Source organism: Salmo trutta, chromosome 1 (assembly GCF_901001165.1).
Source record: "Salmo trutta chromosome 1, fSalTru1.1, whole genome shotgun sequence".
NCBI classification, from domain to species: Eukaryota; Metazoa; Chordata; class Actinopteri; order Salmoniformes; family Salmonidae; genus Salmo; species Salmo trutta.
The window spans coordinates 38,354,310-38,378,185 of record NC_042957.1 but is presented as its reverse complement, the minus strand read 5'-3'; the positions used below and the strand labels follow the sequence as shown (position 1 = coordinate 38,378,185).

The following is a 23,876-nucleotide window of genomic DNA, read 5'->3' as shown; positions in this document are numbered from 1 at the left end:
AAGGCACAGGGGCGGAGCTTCGGTGGCTTACCCGAGCGCTGAGAGAGCACGGCTCCTACCCCAGCCTCGGACGCGTCCACCTCCATTGTGAACGCCAAAGAGGGATCCGGATGGGCCAGCACGGGAGCCGAGGTAAACAGAGCCCTTAGGTGACCAAAAGCCCTGTCCCCTCAGCCAACCACGGCAAACGTACCAGGCTCCCCTTCAGCAGTGAGGTAATAGGAGCCGCTACCTAACCAAAACCCCGGATAAATCTCCGGTAGTAATTGGCAAACCCTAGAAACCGCTGCACCTCCTTTACTGTGGTGGGAGTCGGCCAATTACGCATGGCTGAAATGCGGTCACTCTCCATCTCCACCCCTGAGGTGGAAATGCGGTACCCTAGGAAGGAGACGGACTGCTGTAAGAACAGGCATTTCTCAGCCTTGACGTACAGGTCATGCTCCAACAGTCGACCAAGCACCTTGCGCACCAGGGACACATGCTCGGCGCATGCAGCGGAGTATATCAGAATGTCATCAATATACACCACTACACCCTGCCCGTGCAGGTCCCTGAAAATCTTGTCTACAAAGGCTTGGAAGACTGATGGGGCATTCATCAACCCGTACGGCATGACGAGGTACTCTTAATGCCCTGAGGTAGTACTGAACGCCGTCTTCCACTCGTCTCCCTCCCGGATACACACCAGGTTGTAAGCGCTCCTGAGATCTAGTTTTGTGAAGAAGCGCGCCCCGAGCATTGACTCAATCGCTGTGGCTATGAGAGGTAGCGGGTAACTGTACTTCACAGTGATCTGATTTAGGGCTCGATAGTCAATACACGGGCGCAGACCTCCCTCCTTCTTCACAAAAAATAAACTTGAGGAGGCGGGTGAAGTGGAGGACCGAATGTACCCCTGACGCAGGGATTCGGAGACATATGTTTCCATAGCCGCCGTCTCCGCCTGTGACAGGGGATACACGTGACTCCTGGGAAGTGCGGCGTCTGCCAGGAGATTTATCGCCTGGTAATTGAGTCGCCTTCTTTTTGCAGAAGGCGAGAGCCAAGTCGGAATATTCGGGGGGAATGCGCACGGTGGAGACCTGGTCTGGACTTTCCACCGTAGTAGCACCAATGGAAATCCCTAAACACCTCCCCCAGCACTCTCGCGACCACCTGTGAGAGCCCTCCGTTGCCAGGAAACAGTGGGATCATGATAAGCTAACCAGGGTAGGCCTAGCACCATGGGAAACGCAGGAGTCAATGAGGAAGAGACTGATTCTCTCCTTGTGACCCCCCTGCGTCACCATGCCCAGAGGAGCGGTGGCCTCTCTAATCAACCCTGACCATAATGGTCGACTATCTAAGGCGTGAACTGGGAAGGGCATAGCCACTGGAAGAATGGGGATCCCTAAACTATGGGCGAATGATCTGTCTATAAAATTCCCAGCTGCGCCTGAATCGACGAGCACCTTATGCTGGGAATGCAGGGAAAACTCAGGAAAAGTAACATACAAAAACATGTGTGCAACAGAGGGCTCTGGGTGAGAATGGTGCCGGCTCACTTGGGGTGATGCCAGAGTGCCCTGCCTGCTGCCTAAACCCCCAGAGGAACCAACCCGGCACCGACTGGCAGTGTGAGCTCTGCGGCCACAGATGGTGTACGAGACGGAACCTCCTTCGGTCTCCCTGAGCGCAGCACCTCCCAGCTCCAGGGGCATCGGAGCGGTGGTGCTGGGGGATGGAACCGACAGACCCCACTCTGGATGTCCGCGGGTAGCCAGCAGGTTATCCAGCCGAATGGACAGGTCCACCAGCTGGTTGAAGGTGAGGGTGGTGTCCCTGCAGGCCAACTCCCGAAGGACGTATTCGAACAAACTGCCATCCCGCGCCGGCGGCCAGAGTCCGAAAGTCCATCGCGAACTCCTGGGCGCTCCTCGTCCCCTGACTCTGATGGAAGATACGTTCACCCGCCGCTCTACCCGTGGGCGGGCGGTCGAAGACTGCCCGGAAGTGGCGGGTGAAATCCTCGAAATGGTCCAGCGCCGCATCTCCTTCTCCCCACACGGCGTTGGCCCACTCCAGGGCTTTCCCCGAGAGGTACGAGACGAGGGCGGACATCCTCTCACGGCCCGAAGGACGTTTGCCAGGTAGAGATCCAGCTGCAACAGGAAACCCTGGCAGCGTGCAGCCGTCCTATCGTACTCCCGGGGAAGGTCGAGACGAATCCCACTGGGACCAGGTGCAGGGGGGGCGAGTAGTGGAGACCCCGGTTGTGCTGGTGGAGGTGCTGGAGGAACTCCCTGTTTCTCCCAGCCGTCCATGGTTTGGACGACACGGTCCATGGCGGCGCCTAGATGGTGGAGCATCTCCGCATGCTCCCGGGTGCGCTCCTCGACCCCTATACCAGGGGCACCTGCTCCTGCTGACTCCATATCTGGGTGTGGAATTCTGGAAGAGGTGCGTGACTGGCTGCAGGGAAGTCAGACGCAGGAGTGCAGAACTGGGTAAAAACCGGAGCAGTTTAATATGCCAAACCAACGGCACCCAGAACAACAAAATATGGGTACAAATTAGAGGTCGACCGATTATTCGGAATGGCCGATTAATTAGGGCCGATTTCAAGTTTTCATAACAATCGGTAATCGGCATTTTTAAAAAACCTTTATTTAACCTGTTTGGGATAGGAGGCAGTATTTTCACGGCCGGATGAAAAAACGTACCCAATTTAAACTGGTTACTACTCTTGCCCAGAAACGAGAATATGCATATTATTAGTAGATTTGGATAGAAAACACTCTGAAGGTTCTAAAAGTGTTTGAATGGTGTCTGTGAGTATAACAGAACTCATATGGCAGGCAAAAACCTGAGAAAATTCCAAGCAGGAAGTGGCCTGTCTGAGAATTTGTAGTTCTTCTTTTGATTCTCTATCGAAACTACAGTATCTGTGGGGTTACGTAGCACTTTCTAAGGCTTCCATTGGCACTCTAAAGCCTTCAGAAAGCGGATTGAGGCGTCTTCTGTCTCTGGGCAGAGTATAGCAGCTCAGATTGTCAGTGGTCTGCCTGGTGACAAAGAGATTGGATTTGCTCATTCACGTGAGCACGCTGTGTTTTCTTTTCCTCTTTGAATGAATACACTATTGTCCGGTTGGAATATTATCGCTATTTTACGAGAAAAATACCATAAAAATGATTTTAAACAGCGTTTGACATTCTTCTAAGTACGGTAATGGAACATTTTGAATTTTTTTGTCTCGAAATGCGCTCGCGCGTTACCCTTTGGATAGTGACCTGAACGCACAAAGAAAACGGAGGTATTTGGACATAACTATGGATTATTTGGAACAAAAACAACATTTCTTGTGGAAGTAGCAGTCCTGGGAGTGCATTCTGACGAAGATCAGCAAAGGTAATGCAATTTTTCTAATAGTAATTCTGAGTTTAGTGTGCTCGAACTTGGCGGGTGTCTGAATAGCTCACTGTGATGGCTGAGCTATGTACTCAGAATATTGCAAAATGTGCTTTCGCCGAAAAGCTATTTTAAAATCTGACATAGCGATTGCATAAAGGAGTTCTGCATCTATAAATCTTTAAATAATTGTTATGTATTTTGTCAACGTTTATGATGACTAATTTCCTAAATTCACCGGAAGTTTTGGGTGGGAATGCATGTTCTGAACATCACATGCCAATGTAAAAAGCTGTTTTTGGAAATAAATATGAACTTGATTGAACAAAACATGCATGTATTGTATAACATAATGTCCTAGGAGTGTCATCTGATGAAGATCATCAAAGGTTAGTGCTTCATTTAGCTGTGTTTTGGGTTTTTGTGACATACAGTGGGGGAAAAAAGTATTTGATCCCCTGCTGATTTTGTACGTTTGCACACTTACAAAGAAATGATCAGTCTATAATTTTAATGGTAGGTCTATTTGAACAGTGAGAGACAGAATAACAACAAAAAAATCCAGAAAAAAGCTGGTTATAAAATGATTTGCATTTTAATGAGGGAAATAAGTATTTGACCCCTCTGCAAAACATGACATAGTACTTGGTGGCAAAACCCTTGTCTCTCACTGTTCAAATAAACCTACCATTAAAATTATAGACTGATCCTTTCTTTATCAGTGGGCAAACGTACAAAATCAGCAGGGGATCAAATACCTTTTTCCCCCACTGTATATGCTTGCTTGGAAAATGGCTGTGTGATTATTTGTGTCTATGTACTCTCCTAACATAATCTAATGTTTTGCTTTCGCTGTAAAGCCTTTTTGAAATCAGACAATGTGGTTAGATTAACAAGAGTCTTATCTTTAAAATGGTGTAAAATAGTCGTATGTTTGAAAAATTGAAATTATTGCATTTTTGAGGTTTTTGTATTTCGCGACATGACCCCATTGGCTGTTGGCTAGGGGTTCCGCTGGCGGAATGCCTAGATGTAAGAAGTTTTAACTAGGCAAGTCAGTTAAGAACACATTCTTATTTTCAATGACGGCCTAGGAACGGTGGGTTAACTGCCTTGTTCAGGGGCAGAACGACAGATTTTTACCTTGTCAGCTTGGGGATGCAACCTTATGGTTAACTAGTCCAACGCTCTAACCACCTGCTTTACGTTGCACTCCACGAGGAGCCTGCCTGTTACGCGAATGCAGTAAGAAGCCAAGGTAAGTTGCTAGCTAGCATTAAACTTATCTTATAAAAAACAATCAATCAATCAATCATAATCACTAGTTAACTACGCATGGTTGATGATATTACTAGTTTATCTAGCCAGTCCTGCGTTGCATATAATCGATGTGGTGCGCATTCGCAAAAAAGGACTGTCTTTGCTCCGACGTGTACCTAGCCATAAACATCAATGCCTTTCTTAAAATCAATACACAAGTATATATTTTTAAACCTTCATATTTAGTTAATATTGCCTGCTAACATGAATTTCTTTTAACTAGGGAAAATGTGTCCCTTCTCTTGCAAACAGAGTCAGGCTATATGCAGCAGTTTGGGCCGCCTGGCTCGTTGTGAACTGTGAAGACTATTTCTTCCTAACAAAGACAGCCGACTTCGCGAAACGGGGGATGATTTAACAAAAGCGCATTTGCGAAAAAAAGCACAATCGTTGCACGACTGTACCTAATCATAAACATCAATGCCTTTCTTAAAATCAATACACAGAAGTATATATTTTTAAACCTGCATATTTAGCTAAAAGAAATCCAGGTTAGCAGGCAATATTAACCAGGTGAAATTGTGTCAGTTCTCTTGCGTTCCTTGCACGCAGAATCAGGGTATATGCAACAGATTGGGCCGCCTGGCTCGTTGCGAACTAATTTGCCAGAATTTTACGTAATTATGACATAACATTGGAGGTTGTGCAATGTAACAGGAACATTTAGACTTATGGATGCCACCCATTAGGTAAAATACGGAACGGTTCCGTATTTCACTGAAATAATAAACGTGATAGTTTCCGGATTCGACCATATTAATGACCTAAGGCTCGTGTTTCTATGTGTTATTATGTTATAATTAAGTCTATGATTTGATAGAGCAGTCTGACTGAGCGGTGGTAGGCACCAGCAGGCTCGTAAGCATTCATTCAAAATAGCACTTTCGTGCATTTGCCAGCAGCACTTAGCAATGCATTGCGCTGTTTATGACTTCAAGCCTATCAACTCCCAAGATGAGGCTGGTGTAACCGATGTGAAATGGCTAACTAGTTAGCCGGGTGCGTGCTAATAGCGTTTCAAACGTCACTCGCTCTGAGACTTGGAGTAGTTGTTTCCCCTTGCTCTGCATGGGTAACGCTGCTTCGAGGGTGGCTGTTGTCGATGTGTTCCTGGTTTGAGCCCAGGTAGGAGCGAGGAGAGGGACGGAAGCTATACTGTTACACTGGCAATACTAAAGTCCCTATAAGAACATCCAATAGTCAAAGGTATATGAAATACAAATCGTATAGAGAGAAATAGTCCTATAATTCCTATAATAACTACAACCTAAAACTTCTTACCTGGGAATATTGAAGACTCATGTTAAAAGGAACCACCAGCTTTCATATGTTCTCATGTTCTGAGCAAGGAACTTAAACGTTAGCTTTCTTACATGGCACATAATGCACATTTACTTTCTTCTCCAACACTTTGTTTTTGCATTATTTAAACCAAATTGAACATGTTTAATTATTTATTTGATTTTATTGATGTATTATATTAAGTTAAAATAAGTGTTCATTCAGTATTGTTGGAATTGTCATTATTACAACAACAACACAAAGAAATCGTCCGATTAATCGGTAGCGGTTTTTGGTCTGCCAATAATCGGCATCAGCGGTGAAAAATCATAATCGGTCGACCTCTAGTACAAATAACCCGTCGCGAACCAGTCAGAAGTGCCCATACACTTTACAACAAACAATTCCACACACAGACATGGGGGGAACAGAGGGTTATATACACGACAAGTAATGAGGGAATGTAAACCAGGTGTGTGGGAAAACAAATGGAAAATGAAAGGTGGATCGGCGATGGCTAGAAGACCATTGACGTCGATCGCCGAACGCCGCCCGAACAAGGAGAGGAACCGACTTCGGCGGATGTCGTGACAGTCTCGTAGTTGTTGGTAATCAAGCCTACCACTGTAGTGTCGTCTGCAAAGCTCAACAGGCAACAGAGACCATATAACCACTAGAGACCTGCCTGTGGTTAGACCTCTAGATGTATGTGTGTGTGTGTTTAAACTGTAGTTGGTATTTTATTAGGATCCCCATTAGCTACTCTTCCTGGGGTCCCAAAACATGAAACATGACATAACACAGAACATTCATAGACAAGAACAGCTCAAGGACAGAACTACATGTATCTATAACAGACAGGATGCAGAACATTCATGGACAAGAATAGCTCAAGCACTGAACTACATGTATCTATAACAGACAGGATGCAGAACATTCATAGACAAGAACAGCTCAAGGACAGAACTACATGTATCTATAACAGACAGGATGCAGAACATTCATAGACAAGAACAGCTCAAGGACAGAACTATATGTATCTATAACAGACAGGATGCAGAACATTTATAGACAAGAACAGCTCAAGGACAGAACAACATGTATCTATAACAAACAGGATTTAGAGGCAGAGGGAGGCCCAGTGGACCCATTGCTGCCTAGCTGGCCTGCAGCTGAACACACACACACACACACACACACACACACACACACACACACACACACACACACACACACACACACACAAACAGCCCTCCTCCCTCAGGTTTTAAAACCCCATGGACTTATCAAGATAAAGTCTCCCTCTATAAACTTCCAAACTTCCAATAGACTTCCCCTCACTGCGCTCTAGCGTAATGGATATCCCCGAATGGCACTCTGAATGCCAGAACAAGTCTGTGGATGAGTGCAAGTTAGTTGTAGGTTTCTACAGGGGATAAAAAGGAATGCCTATTAAACGCAGGTGATTGGTTACAGGAAATTGATTAATTGCAGCACTTAAGTGGCTGAGATGAGATCAGATAGAGAAGAGAGGAGGGGAGGCCTGGGTTGAAGACTGGGGACAGGAGCATGCTACAGGCTGGAGGCTAGCACAAGAGGCTAGGACCCAGTGAACTAGATAAGGTGGTTACACTGGTGTTAGGTATACTGAAGAAAGGGTTCAACGGATTTCTTCACATGCGTACACACACACACACACACACACACACACACACACACACACACACACACACACACACACACACACACACACACACACACACACACACACACACACACACACACACACATACTGCCACTTAGTCTCTGGTGTGCTTGTGTCAACGAACAAACAAATTGTGGAAACAGACGGTCACCGGCAGGGCGGGCTTGATGGTCAGGGTTCAGTCGTCAGGGCAACAGTTTGTTTTCTTCCAGGAGGTGAGTGGGGGTGAGTGTGTGTGTGTGTTTATTGCTCTAATTTCTCTGAGGAACTCTGGAGAGATCTTAACGCTTCCCTTGAAGCTAGAAGTAGATGAGGTCTGGCGTGTGCCATGCTATGCAGGGCTTTAGTACCAATTTACACACACACACACACACACACATATCAGGAAACCCTGTGGCTGTGTCTCTCTCTGTGTGCAGGAGGCCATGCAGGCAGTGTTTGGCCCCAGAGAGGAAGGAAGTGGTGGTGAGATAAGAAGAGTGGCCATCTGGGAATGGAAGTTCTGAGACAGTAGGGCTGAGGGGTCTGGGTCACTGGGACCCCCACAGCCAACACTGACCCCAATACAGGAATATACTGCCACACAATAGCCTGCGGCAGTCCAACTTAAACACTTTATTAGGCCTAAATACAGTGCATTCAGACCCATTGACTTATTCCCCATTTTTTTTACGTTACAGCCTTATTCTAAAATGGATTAAATTGTTTCCCCCACCCCGCATCAAACCACAGACAATACCCCATAATGACAAAGGAAAAACAGTTTATGAAGAAAAATGTCCAAATTTATTCAAAATAAAAACCTGAAATATGACATTTACATAAGTATTCCGACCCTTTACTCAGTACATTGTTGAAGCACCTTTGGCAGCGATTACAGCCTCGAGTCTTCTTGAGTATGACGCTACAAGCTTGGCACACCAGTATTTGGGGAGTTTCTCCCATTCTTCTCTACAGATCCTCTCAAGCTCTGTCAGGCTGGATGGAGAGCGTTGCTGCACAGCTATTTTCAGGTCTCTACAGAGATGTTACATTAAATGTTAAATGTTAAATGTGGCTGGGCCACTCAAGGACATTCAGAGATTTGTTCCAAAGCCACACCTTTAACAGAATGTGACTGGCAGAATGGGTGTTGTATGTGGAGGATGATGGCTGCAGTAGATATCTCAGATAGGGGGGAGTGAGGCCTAAGAGGCTTTTATAAATAAGCATCAACCAGTGGGTCTTGCGACAGGTATACAGAGATGACCAGTTTACAGAAGAGTATAGAGTCCAGTGATGTGTCCTATAAGGAGCATTGGTGGCAAATCTGATGGCCGAATGGTAAAGAACATCTAGCCACTCGAGAGCACCCTTACCTGCCGATCTATAAATGATGTCTCCGTAATCGAGCATGGGTAGGATGGTCATCTGAATCAGGGTTAGTTTGGCAGCTGGGGTGAAAGAGGAGCGATTTCGATAGAGGAAACTAAGTTTAACTTTAGCCTGCAGCTTTGATATGTGCTGACAGAAGGAAGGTGTACCATCTAGCCATACTCCCAAGTACTTGTATGAGGTGCCTACCTCAAGCTCTAAACCCTCAGAGGTAAAAATCACACCAGTGGGGAGAGGGGCATTCTTCTTACCAAACCACATGACCTTTGTTTTGGAGGTGTTCAGAACAAGGTTAAGGGCAGAGAAACTTGTTGGACAGTAAGAAAGCTTTGTTGTAGAGCGTTTAACACAAAATCCGGGGAGGGGCCAGCTGAGTATAAGACTGTATCATCTGCATATAAATAGATGAGAGAACTTACAACTGCCTGAGCTATGTTGTTGATGTAAATTGAGAAGAGGCCTAGGATTGAGCCTAGGGGTACTCCCTTGATGACAGGCAGTGGCTGAGACAGCAGATTTTCTGACTTTATACACTGCACTCTTTGAGAGAGGTAGTCAGCAAACCAGGCCAAAAACCCCTCATAGACACCAATATTCCTTAGCCAGCCCACAAGAATGGAATGGTCTACCATATCAAAAGCTTTGGCCAAGTCAATAAAAATAGCAGCACAACATTGCTTAGAATCAAGGGCAATGGTGACATCATTGAGGACCTTTAAGGTTGCAGTGACACATCCATAACCTGAGCGGAAACCAGATTGCATACCAGAGAGAATACTATAGACATCAAGAAAGCCAGTCAGGTGTTTATTGACAAGTTTTCCAACACTTTTGATAAACTGGGCAAAATAGAAATACAGTGAGGGAAAAAGGTATTTGATCCCCTGCTGGTTTTGTGCGTTTGCCCACTGACAAAGAAATGATCAGTTTATAATTTTAATAGGTTTATTTGAACAGTGAGAGACAGAATAACAACAAAACAATCCAGAACAACGCATGTCAGAAATGTTGTAAATTGATTAGCATTTTAATGAGGGAAATAAGTATTTGACCCCTCTGCAAAACATGACTTAGCACTTGGTGGCAAAACCCTTGTCGGCAATCACAGAGGTCACACGTTTCTTGTAGTTGGCCACCAGGTTTGCACACATCTCAGGAGGGATTTTGTCCCACTCCTCTTTGCAGATATTCTCCAAGTCATTAAGGTTTCGAGGCTGATGTTTGGCAACTCGAACCTTCAGCTCCCTCCCATAGAAAATCTGTGGATTAAGGTCTGGAGACTGGCTAAGCCACTCCAGGACCTTAATGTGCTTCTTCTTGAGCCACTCCTTTGTTGCCTTGGCCGTATGTTTTGGGTCATTGTCATGCTGGAATACCCATCCACGACCCATTTTCAATGCCCTGGCTGAGGGAAGGAGGTTCTCACCCAAGATTTGACGGTACATGGCCCCGTCCATCGTCCCTTTGGTGCGGTGAAGTTGTCCTGTCCCCTTAGCAGAAAAACACCCCCAAAGCATAATGTTTCCACCTCCATGTTTGACGGTGGGGATGGTGTTCTTGGGGTCATAGGCAGCATTCCTCCTCCTCCAAACACGGCGAGTTGAGTTGATGCCAAAGAGCTCCATTTCGGTCTCATCTGACCACAACACTTTCACCCAGTTGTCCTCTGAATCATTCAGATGTTCATTGACAAACTTCAGACGGGCATGTATATGTGCTTTCTTGAGCAGGGGGACCTTGCGGGCGCTGCAGGATTTCAGTCCTTCACGGCGTAGTGTGTTACCAATTGTTTTCTTGGTGAATAAGGTCCCAGCTGCCTTGAGATCATTGACAAGATCCTCCCGTGTAGTTCTGGGCTGATTCCTCACCATTCTCATGATCATTGCAACTCCACGAGGTGAGATCTTGCATGGAGCCCCAGGCCGAGGGACATTGACAGTTCTTTTGTGTTTCTTCCATTTGTGAATAATCGCACCAACTGTTGTCACCTTCTCACCAAGCTGCTTGGCGATGGTCTTGTAGCCCATTCCAGCCTTGTGTAGGTCTACAATCTTGTCCCTGACATCCTTGGAGAGCTCTTTGGTCTTGGCCATGGTGGAGAGTTTGGAATCTGATTGATTGATTGCTTCTGTCTTTTATACAGGTAACGAGCTGAGATTAGGAGCACACTCTTATTTGGAGTGCTCCTAATCTCAGCTTGTTACCTGTATAAAAGACACCTGGGAGCCAGAAATCTTTCTGATTGAGAGGGGGTCAAATACTTATTTCCCTCATTAAAATGCAAATCAATTTATAACATTTTTGACATGCATTTTCTTGGATTTTTTTGTTGTTATTCTGTCTCTCACTGTTCAAATAAACCTACCATTAAAATTATAGACTGATCATTTCTTTGTCAGTGGGGAAACGTACAAAATCAGCAGGGGATCAAATACTTGTTTCCCTCACTGTATAACAGTTAGGATCAGCTTGATCTCCCCCTTTAAATAAAGGACGAACCATGGCTGCCTTCCAAGCAAAGGGAACCTCCCAGAGAGGGGAGACAGTTTAAAAAGGTCAGAGATAGGCTTGGTGATTGCTCTGGCACCCCAATGGTGGAACAAGCTCCCTCACGACGCCAGGACAGCGGAGTCAATCACCACCTTCCGGAGACACCTGAAACCCCACCTCTTTAAGGAATACCTGGTATAGGATAAAGTAATCCTTCTAACCCCCCCCCCCCCCTTAAAAGATTTAGATGCACTATTGTAAAGTGGTTGTTCCACTGGATATCATAAGGTGAATGCACCAATTTGTAAGTCGCTCTGGATAAGAGCGTCTGCTAAATGACTTAAATGTAAATGTAAATGTAATTATAGGGGCAGCAACCTTAAACAAGAAAGGGTCTAAACCATCTGACCCAGATGGTTTTTGGGGTCAAGTTTCAGGAACTCCTTTAGCACCTCGGACTCAGTGACTGCCTGCAGGGAGAAACTTTGTAGCAGGGCAGGGGAAAGGAGGCAGAAGCATCGGGGATAGTCGCATTAGAAGGGGTGGGAGATGAGGAAATGTTGGACAGGCAAGGAGGCATGGCTGAGTCAAATAGGAATCCTGACTTAATGAATTGGTGATTAAAGAGCTCAGCCATATGCTTCTTGTCAGTAACAACCACATGATCAACTTTAAGGGACATGGGCAGCTGTGAGGAGGAGGGTTTATTCTCCAGGTCTTTAATGATTTTCCAGAACTTCTTGGGGTTAGACCCACAGAGACAGAACTGCTCCTTAAAGTAACTAACTTTGGCCTTCCGGATAGCCTTAGTGCACGTACTTCTCATTTGCCTGAACGAAAGCCAGTTAGCCTCAGTATGTGTGTGCCGAGCCTTTCGCCAAATGCAATTCTTGAGGTGGAGTAACTCTGCAAGATCACGTTCGAACCAGGGGCTGAACCTGTTTTTAATTCTCATTTTCTTTATGGGGTGTGCTTGTTAACAGTACCACTGAAAATCTAAAAACAGAGGTACAAGCGTTTTCAACAGAGGGGATCAAGCTGATTCTTTACCATTTTACAGAGGCCAGTTCATGAAGGAAGGCTTGCTCATTAAAGTTTTTTAGCAAGCGTCTATGACAAATCAGGACAGGTCGTTTCACTGAGCAGCCATTACAAACACAGGCTATAAAACAGTGGTCACTGAGGTCATTACAGAAAACACCAGACTGATACCTATCAGGATTATTTGTGAGGATAACATCAAGAAGAGTAGCCTTTTCTGGGTGTTTGGAGTCATACCTTGTGGGATTGACAATAATCTGAGAAAGGTTTAGGGAGTCCCATTGCTTTAGGACTTGGTCAGGTGGTTTAAGCATGTCCCAGTTTAGGACACCTAGCAGGACACATTCAGACTTAGTGTAAGGGGCCAGGAGAGAGCTTAGGGAAGGTAGGGTACAGGCCGATGCTGATGGAGGACGATAGCACCCAGCAAAAGTCAACAAAGAGCTATTTGAAAGTTGAATACTTAAAACCAGCAAATCAAATCGTTTGGGGACAGACTTTGTGGAGACAACCGAGCACTGAAGGTGATCCTTGGTAAAGATTGCCACTCTCCCACCTTTGAAAGATCTGTCTTGCCGAAAAATCTTATAACCAGAAAGGTTAACATCAGTATTCAAAACACTCTTCCTTAACCACGTCTCAGTAACGACCAACACATCTGGATTGGAGCTGTGAACCCACACTTTCAATTGATCCATTTTAGGTAATAAGCTTCTAATGTTAACATGCAAAAAACCCAGGCTTTTACGAGAGCAGAAATCAGTGAAGCAGATATCAGAGCACAAGTCAGAATTGGGGCTTGCAACAGTAGATGGGCCAGGGTGTACATGCACATTTCCAGATATCATCAACAGTAATACAATCAAGGCACAGCATAGGATAGGGAGAGCTCTGCAGTGGTGATTTATGACATCTGAATGTGCATCAGATGGCAACAAGATCATATTGTACAGCAATTTCATCAGGTAACATGAATACAAAGCCGGTGAGAGGTGGTTAGAATGGGATGGGAGGCCAAAAGTCTGTGTAACCAATAGAAAGTCAGAGTCCCGAGTGTGAGAACAAACAGTCTGTCCCACGGTTGGGTAAAGAAAGTTCGTAGTCAACAAAGCATGCCGGAGTCATGAGGCAAATAGCAAAATACACAAGAACATTTTTAAATATATAACAACTTGGGGCTAGCCATTGTAAGATCAGAGTCTCTCGCCCCAACAGTGTCTGTGTGCTGGAGGTGAGAAAAAGCTTGGGAGAGAAGGGGGTGGGGAGTGTGGTGGGGTACCTGTACCAGACAGGGGGAGACAACCCAGGGCAGACGGTGAACAGATCGCCAGGTGGAATCCAAGCAGCAGTGTGGCAGACAACGGGAGTAGATGTCACACCCACTTGGGAGAAGCTTTTATTTCTGGAGGCAGACTTATTATAGAAAATGCCAGTGGATGGTCTCTGAACAGCTTCAAGGCCTCTGGATTTGGGTGGGGTAGCCTGCCATACGTCAAGCTCAAAGGCATCGACACCTCACGCTTCACACGTCAGTGCTAATTGAAGTTGTATCTCTTTGTCCTATCAAGCTTGGTTGCCTTAGCATTCAGTCCTTATAAAGTAAAATATATCATTGTAATGTATTTTTCTTCTTGGCTTATAAAAGTAAAAAATAGCTTCAGATTAAGCATTACTCACTCAGTTCTAGGTTGGATGGTGTTTTCAGGTTTTTGTTTGTTTGCCAGAGCATTTGCTGTATAGTTTGGGAATAATAATCCTTGGGTTTATGAAGCATTCCAGGTAATTCCGTCCAAAATCAGATTGTAGGTTTGGAATTTTGATTTGGTGTGAAGGTTATGTTGTTTAGGGTAGCATCCTGTATACAGTGAGGGAAAAAAGTATTTGATCCCCTGCTGATTTTGTACGTTTGCACACTGACAAAGAAATGATCAGTCTATAATTTTAATGGTAGGTTTATTTGAACAGTGAGAGACAGAATAACAACAACAAAATCCAGAAAAATGCATGTAAAAAATGTTATAAATTGATTTGCATTTTAATGAGGGAAATAAGTATTTGACACCTCTGCAAAACATGACTTAGTACTTGGTGGCAAAACCCTTGTTGGCAATTACAGAGGTCAGATGTTTCTTGTAGTTGGCCACCAGGTTTGCACACATCTCAGGAGGGATTTCTCTTTGCAGATCTTCTCCAAGTCATTAAGGTTTCGAGGCTGACGTTTGGCAACTCGAACCTTCAGCTCCCTCCACAGATTTTCTATGGGATTAAGGTCTGGAGACTGGCTAAGCCACTCCAGGACCTTAATGTGCTTCTTCTTGAGCCACTCCTTTGTTGCCTTGGCCGTGTGTTTTGGGTCTAAAGCCTCAAGCTCCTGGTGATTTCATGTCTACTAAAGCTAGAATGATTTCCTCATGCCAAAAGTCACCCCTCTCCCCCTGCCCTACACCCTTTAATTTCCTTGTCCCCCCATTCCCCCTACCTAGCCCCTTCCTGACACTGACACTCCACATCACTGGGCGTGTGTGTGTGTGTGTGTGTGTGTGTGTGTGTGTGTGTGTGTGTGTGTGTGTGTGTGTGTGTTTGTTTGTGTGGCCCCCTCCTCACACACTCCACATCTCTGAAACTGTCCAACAGCACACTCTGGTATTCTGGTTATCAAATACAGATAAGGAGGGTCAGACAGAGATTGAGCCTAAACGTCTCCAATAACATGAAAAAGACCAAAAAGAGTCTCAAATCTGAGTTCCACTGTTACTGTTATGATAGGCACTGGACAGCTGTTGGAGACCATTCAAACAGGATTCGGGGCAGCATTTGATCAGCATTAAGGGGTTGTGTATAAGTGTGTGGGTTAGGTGGGCTTAGACATTGTGTGTGTGTTTGTTGACATGTCCGGTCTGAGAGGCTCCAGACCCTGGCACTGATGGATTGATTCCCTGGATCAGCAGGTGTCTGGACAACGTGTGTGTGTGTTTTGTTTCAGTTTTTTTGCACTGACACTCTTGCACTGGCTCTATGCACACTCACCGGACTCTACCCTCACACATACTACACTGACACTTCAATGTACACACACTACATATGCTAACAAACACACACATGCATATTGACACCACCCACACACACTCCCACATACACACACTCTCACACTCTTCACATACAGTGCTGCTACTCTGTTTATTATCTATCTGGATTGCCTAGTCACTTTTACCCCCATAATTACCTCAATTACCTCATACCCCTGCACACTGACTCGGTACCGGTACTCCTTCTATACAGCCTTCTTATTGTTATTTTATTGTTTTACTATTTCCTTGTTGGGAAAGGGCTCGTAAGTAAGCAGTCTACACCTGTTGAATTCGGTGCATGTGACAAATAACATTTGATTTGTGTTTGTCCATTTGTGTTTGTTAATGAATTACTGTGTGACAGCTCAGGATGTGAGAGTGTGTGGGTGTGTCCCTTAGTTTGTGAATGTGTGAGTGTGTGTGTGTTAATGAATTATAGTGTAAAAGTAAATATAAAGAGTCACACACTCAATATATTTAGAATCTCCCAGTAACCCTGAAGAAGGCACAGCGATGCCGAAACGTTGGTGTTTTACCAAATAAATTACTGTGAGGTTATAAATATATATATATATAGAGAGAGAGAGCGAGAGAGAGCGTGCGACTCCTTATTTTTATAGCTTACAGTTTATTTGCCGTTAGTCAGCACCTCCACACAAAATAATTTTCTCTGGGTGTGCTCCAGCTCATGCTTTTTAATGAATTATAGTGTGACAGCTCAGGATTAGCCTGGGGGTGTATGTGTGTGTGTGTGCATGTATGTACTGTATGTGTGTATGTGTCCATTAGTTTGGGAATGTGTGTGTGTGTGTTAATGAGTTATAGTGTGACAGCTCAGGATGAGCCTGGGGGTGTGGTGGCTAGGTAGACAGGGAGGAAGCCCCTCTCTCTTCCGTCGAGACAGAAAGCATAAACAAGCAGACGAGCACCACTCCAATAAACATCAGAGAGTCCTCAGACATTAATGACAAAATAGAGAGTGAGAGAGATAGAATGAGAAAGAGAAAGCGAGAGAGATACTGACAGACAGACGACAGAGCTGAGACAGACAAAAACGTACAGAACGTAGCAGTATCAATCAGCCCCCCATCCACATACATGAGAGAACACCTCCCTCTACTGTCTGCATACGGAACTGCTAACTAGGTGTCATGTAAAAAAACTGCTGCTCAGGTGTCGGTACAACTGGAGACTCACCACATCCGTAGATGACACTGAGATATTTCCTGGTGCCCGAGTAGCAGGGGTCCCCAAACTCTTGCGTGGACGCTCGGACGAAACAGCTCCGTTTCCCCTGACAACGTGTCATCAACACCTGGAGAGCCACGCCCGACTGGCAGTCTGAGACAGAAAGAGGGGGATGAAAGGGGGAGAGAGAAAAAAAGAGAGAGGCCCAATGAGTCCATAGAGAATACCAGTAAGCAAAAACTGAGGGGTCTCGCATTTACTAAGAATTGACATACACAGGGCAGGGAGGGACTGCACAATCTGTGAGCCATATGGCACCCTTATATCTATGCATTCGGTACAGTCACGCAGGCTACATTCCATATCATTTAGCTGAGTGGAATCTTACATTTGTTCACAGATAGCCAGATGTATTGCTCATTCATTCCTCAGTCTGTTCATTTCCACATGAAGTGAAATGCTAACATTGGCAAGTGTCAGCAGATGCAGTGTACATATCACTTCTTCTTTCTCTCTCTATCTCTATAGGCCTATACATATATACAGTGCCATCGGAAAGTGTTCAGACATCTTGACTTTTTTGTTACAGCCTAATTCTAAAATCGATTACATAAAAAAAATCCTCAGCAATCTACACACAATACCACATAATGACAAAGTGAAAATAGGTTTTTAGAAATTTTCGTAAATGTATTAAAAAAAAGGGAAAAAAAAAAAATACCTTATTTACATAAGTATTCAGATGCTTTGCTATGAGACTCGAAGTGCATCCTGTCTCCATTGATCATCATTGAGATTATTCTACAACTTGATTGGAGTCCACCTGTGGTAAATTCAATTAATTGGAAATGATTTGGAAAGGCACACACCTGTCTATATAAGGTCCAAACATTGACAGTGCATGTCAGAGCAAAAACCAAGCCATGAGGTCGGGGGAGAAAGGCCTTGGTCAGGTAGGTGACTAAGAACCCGATGGTCACTCTGACAGGAGCTCTAGAGTTCCTCTGTGGAGATGAGGGAACTTTCCCGAAGGACAACCATCTCTGCAGCCCTCCAACAATCAGGCCTTTATGGTAGAGCGGCCAGACGGATGCCACTCCTCAGTAAAAGACACATGACAGCCCGCTTGGAGTTTGTCAAAATGCTCCTAAAGACTCTCTGACCATGAGAAACAAGATTATCTGGTCTGATGAAACCAAGATTGAACTCTTTGGCTTGAATGCCAAGCGTCACGTCTGGAGGAAACCAGGCACCATCCCTACGGTGAAGCATGGTGGTGGCAGCATCATGCTGTGGGGATGTTTTTTCAGCGGCAGGGACTGGGAGACTAGTCAGGATTGAGGTAAAGATGAAGCAAAGTACAGAGAAATCCTTGATGAAAACCTGCTCCAGAGCACTCAGGACCTCAGACTGGGGCGAAGGTTCACCTTCCAACAGGACAACGACCCTAAGCACACAGCCAAGACAACGCAGGAGTGGCTTCGGGACAAGTATCTGAATGTTCTTGAGTGGCCCAGCCAGAGCCCGGACTTGAAACCGATTGAACATATCTGGAGAGATCTGAAAATAGCTGTGCAGCAATGCTCCCAATCCACCCTGACAGAGGAATGAGAGAAACTCCCCAAATACAGGTGTGCCAGGCTTGTAGCGTCATATCCATGAAGACTCGATGCTGTAATCGCTGCCAAAGATGATTCAATAAAGTACTGAGTAAAGGGCCTGAATACATATATAAATGTGATACGTTCTTAAGATTTTATAAATTAGCAAATAATTCTAAAAAACAGTTTTTCCTTTGTCATTAACCTGTTTTTCCTTTGTCATTATGGGGTATTGTGTGTAGATTGATGAGGGGAAAAAACGATTTAATCCATTTTAGAATAAGGCTGTAACGTATCAAAATGTGGAAAAAGTCAAGGGGTCTGAATAGGGACAAATATCTTCCCACCCTTTTTTTTGACAATTCCCTATTTCGTCTAAAATACGTTGAAATTGAACAAAACTACAGAACCAATTGTATTTTTGTAAACTTAAAGGTTGAGTAAGTAAGATTTGTCTTCACAAATGTACCCACATTTCTATTATGTATATACACTGAACAAAAATATAAACATAAATGTAAAGTGTTGGTCCCATGTTTCATGAGCTGCAATAAAAGATCCCAGAAATGCTTCATACGCACAAAAAGCTTATTTCGCTCAAATTCTGTGCACAAATTTGTTTACATCTGAGTTAGTGAGCAATTGTCATTTGTCAAGATAATCCATCCACCTGACAGGTGTGGAATATCAAGAAGCTGATTAAATAGTATGATCATTACACAGTGCTGGGGACAATAAAAGGACACTCTAAAATGTGCAGTTTTGTCACACAACACAATGCCACAGACGTCTCAAGTTGAGAGAGCGTGCAATTGGCATGCTGACTGCAGAAATGTCCACCAGAGCTGTTGCCAGAGAATGTCATTTTAATCTCTACCATAAGCCGCAATGTTATTTTAGAGAATTATGTCCAACCAGCCTCACAAACGCAGACCACGTGTAACCACACCATCCCAGGACCTCCACATCTGGCTTCTTCACCTATCTGAGACCAGCCATCGTCTGAGACCAGGATCGTCTGAGACCAGCCACCTGGACAGCTGCTGAAACTGTGGGTTTGCGCCACAGAATAATTTATGCACAATCTGTTAGAAACCATCTCAGGGAAGCTTATCTGGGGGTGAAAGGTAGCCTAATGATTAGAGCGTTGGGCCAATAAACGAAATGTTGCTGGATCGACTCCCTGAGCTGACAAGGTAAAAATCTGTTGTTCTGCCCCTGAACAAGGCACTTAACCCACTGATCCCTGGTAGGCTGTCATTGTAAATAAGAATTTGTTCTTGCCTAGTTAAATAAAGGTTTAAAAATGTAATAAAAATCAGAATACTTGTTGTACAGACCATCAGTCTTGACATGACTGCAGTTTGGCGTTTTGCGGGCGAGTGGTTTGCTAATATGAAATCATTTTATTGGTCACATACACGTGATTAGCAGATGTTATTGCGGGTGTGGCAAAATGCTTGTGCTTCTAGCTCCGACAGTACAGTAATATCTAACAAGTTATATCTAACAAATGACAACATATACCCAATACACACAAATCTAAGTAGGAATGAATTAAGACTATATATATATGGACAAGCGATGTCAGAGCGGAACGGACTAAGATACAGTAGAATAGTATAGAATACAGTATATACAGTACATATGAGATGAGTAATGCAAGATATGTAAGCATTATTAAGTGAATGAGATACCGTAGAATAGCATAGAAAACAGTATATACACATTTTTTATATGTTTTTATTTAACCTTTATTTAAGTTGTGAAGTCAGTCAAAAACAAATTCCTATTTACAATGACAGCCTACCAGGGAACAGTTGATTAACTAACTTGTTCAGGGGCAGGCTGACAGATTTTGCTTTATCTTGTCAGCTTGGGATTTGATCCAGCAACCTTTTGGTTACTGAGCAAACACTCAAACCACTAGGCTACCTGCCACCCCACGTGAATATATCAATGCTGTGAACAGAGTGCCCAATGGTGGCGGTGAGGTTATTGTATGGGTAGGCATAAGCTACGGACAACAAACACAATTTCATTTTATCAATGCTAATTTGAATGCACGGCGATACCGTGAAGAGATCCTGAGGCCCATTGTTTTGCCATTCATCCGCCACCATCACCTCATGTTTATGAGAGCTGTGATCATGCACAGCCCTATGACGCAATGATCTGTACACAATTCCTGGAAGTTGAAAATGCCCCAGTTCTTCCATGGCCTGCATTCTCAACAGACATGTCACCCATTGCATTGAGCATGGTTGGGATGCTCTGGATCAACGTGTACGACAGTGTGTTACAGTTCCCGCTAATACACGAAACTTCGCACAGCCATTGAAGAGGAGTGGGACAGCATTCCACAGGACACAATCAACAGCCTGCTCAACAGCCTCATTTTCAAGGCACCCAGTACCAGAGGTAGCAAAGCAACCCCACAGTATTATCTGGGGCGGCAGGTAGCCTAGTGGTTAGAGCGTTGGACTAGTGACCGAAATGGTTGCAAGATTGAATCCCTGAGCTGACATGGTAAAAATATGTCGTCCTGAACAAGGCAGTTAACCCACTGTTCCTAGGCATCATTGAAAATAAGAATGTGTTCTTAACTGACTTGCCAAGTTAAATAAAGGAAAAATAAAAAACCTCCCCATGTTTGATAGTAGCTTCATTTGGTTGTTGGTAAACACAGTGCTGATCTGTATTGCCAAAGAGTTTGTTTAGGTGGGTTTTTGAGAAGTTCAATCAGGCTTTCTTGTGTCTCCTTCAGCAATGGGGTCTTTCTGTTTATCAACGACCAAATAAAGCATTCAAAGAAAAATAACAACCTCCCTACAATCAAGCATGGAGGAGGTTCAATAATGCTCTGGTGTCACTTTGCTGACACTTGTACAGGGGCCTTGAACTTGTGCAAGTCATCATAAATTCAGCAGATCATCAAGGTGTTTTGGAGTGCAATGTTCAAACAACTGTCCAAAAACTGTGTGTCAGTTGAAAGTTGTGGATCTTCCAGCAGGACAATAATCCCAAACACACATCAAAAGCAACCTGGAATGGTTCAAGAAGAAACACTGGACTGTTCTGCAGTGGCCAACTTAGAATCCAGATCTGAATACAGCAGTTGGTGGACGGCACCCCTCAAACATTGAAGAATTAGAGCAGTTTGTTGCTGAAAAGTGATCCAAATTGCCAGTAGAACGCTGCATCAAGCTCATTGAAGGCTACAACAAGTGTTTGCCGGCCTTGTCTTGGCCAAAGACGGTGAAAACAAGTACTCCAAGGTGCCAATAATTGTATCCAACTTAAGTTCACAAAAATGACATTGTTTCTGCAATGTTGAAAATCAACTTCAACTTATTTTAGAAGAAATAGTGCAAGGGTGCCAATATATTTGACCGCAACTGTATCAATGCGATTCGTTTTATTGGCAAATGAAGTGTGTGTGTATCCTTCTCTTTCTCTCTTTAGAGTGTTTGATGAATCGTCGGCACTTCAGAGGGGCACAAAGCGTTACGTGAGCCTCTGTCAATGTACAACACTGACTACGATCATTTTCTATAGACTCGAAGTAGGGAAAGCCTCACTCACAAGAACAGAGAGAGGGACTAGGGGACTAGGGGACATCTCTGACACACTCTTCCCGACAAAGGCTCTGACCCCCCATTGTCCTCCTTCGGGGGCCTCTGTCCAGACCCATCCCAGGGACATCCTGCGCAGGCCCCCCATTGTGAAAAGGGACACCAGATCTTGTAAGAGTGTGTGGGGGAGGGGGAGAAGGGGACACACAGACACCTGTCAGAGTGATAGATGGGGCGCTCATTCATCATCACTAAGAGCCTGCCAGACCCCTCCTACATCTTCAGACCCTCTCCACCACTCTTCTCATCCTCTGGGGAAGGGTGTACAGATGAGGCTCCTCTTTTCTCTGGGGGAAATAGACAGAAGGCTCTTTTCCTTTCCTTTCCTCCTCCACTCTCTACGCTTGAGATTCAGAAGATATTGTCTGATGTACTAACATGCTGTGACCACATCTATTCCAATGGTGTACTTTAAAGGTATGTGCTATCAGGCATCCTTGGGACATCCCTACCCCATTGAAGTTGAAATTTAAAATGGTAATGGTAAAGGTTAAGGTTAGGGATAGGTAAAGGTTAAGGTTAGGGATTAGGGTAGGGACGACCCAAGGATCCCAGATAACACTGACCCTTAAAAGTGCAGGTAAGGTAATAGCAACTGTGTAGGATCACATATTACTGATATATTACTCATATATTATATACAGTTGAAGTCGGAAGTTTACATACACTTAGGTTGGAGTCATTAAAACTCGTTTTTCAACCACTCCAAAAATATCTTGTTAACAAACTCGGTTAGGACATCTACTTTGTGCATCACACAAGTCATTTTTCCAACAATTGTTTACAGAAAGATTATTTCACTTATAATTCACTGTATTACAATTCCAGTGGGTCAGAAGTTTACATACACTAAGTTGACAGTGCCTTTAAACAGATTGGAAAATTCCAGAAAATGATGTCATGGCTTTAGAAGTTTTTGATAGGCTAATTGACATGATTTGAGTCAATTGGAGGTGTACCTGTGGATGTATTTCAAGGCCTACCTTCAAACTCAGTTGCTTGACATCATGGGAAAATCAAAAGAAATCAGTCAAGACCTCAGAAAGAAATTGTAGACCTCCACAATTCTGGTTAATCCTTGGGAGCAATTTCCAAATGCCTGAAGGTACCACGTTCATCTGTACAAACAATAGTACGCTAGTATAAACACCATGGGACCACACAACCGTCATACCGCTCAGGAAGGAGACGTGTTCTGTCTCCTAGAGGTGAACGTACTCTTATGCGAAAAGGGCAAATAAATCCCAGAACAACAGTAAAGGACCTTGTGAAGATGCTGGAGGAAATGTATCTATATCCACAGTAAAACGAGTCCTATATCGACATAACCTGAAAGGCCGCTCAGCAAGGAAGAAGCCACTACAGTTTGCAACTGCACATTGGGACAAAGATCGTACTTTTTGGAGAAATGTCCTCTGGTCTGATGAAACAAAAATAGAACTGTTTGGCCATAATGACCATCGTTATGTTTGGAGGAAAAAGGGGGATGCTTGAAAGCCGAAGAACACCATCCCAACTATGAAGCATCATGTTGTGGGGGTGCTTTGCTGCAGGGGGGACTGGTGCACTTCACAAAATAGATGGCATCATGATGCAGGAAAATTATGTGGATATATTGAAGCACCATCTCAAGATATCAGTCAGGAAGTTAAAGCTTGGTCGCAAATGGGTCTTCCAAATGGACAATGACCCTAAGCATACTTCCAAAGTTGTGGCAAAATGGCTCAAGGACAACAAAGTCAAGGTATTGGAGTGGCCATCACAAAGCCCTGACCTCAAT

The 23,876-nt window shown here is 44.3% G+C and overlaps 1 protein-coding gene across 2 annotated transcripts in view; it reads right to left on the bottom strand.

The window, feature by feature from the left end:
* Nucleotides 1-23,876, bottom strand: part of LOC115195568 (protein eva-1 homolog C) — a 205,602-nt gene that overhangs the window by 76,221 nt on the left and 105,505 nt on the right. For both annotated transcript variants that reach the window (XM_029755555.1, XM_029755565.1), the window contains exon 5: nucleotides 16,870-17,013. In XM_029755555.1, the coding sequence (XP_029611415.1) occupies nucleotides 16,870-17,013 (144 nt within the window). The remainder of the gene's footprint in view (nucleotides 1-16,869; nucleotides 17,014-23,876) is intronic.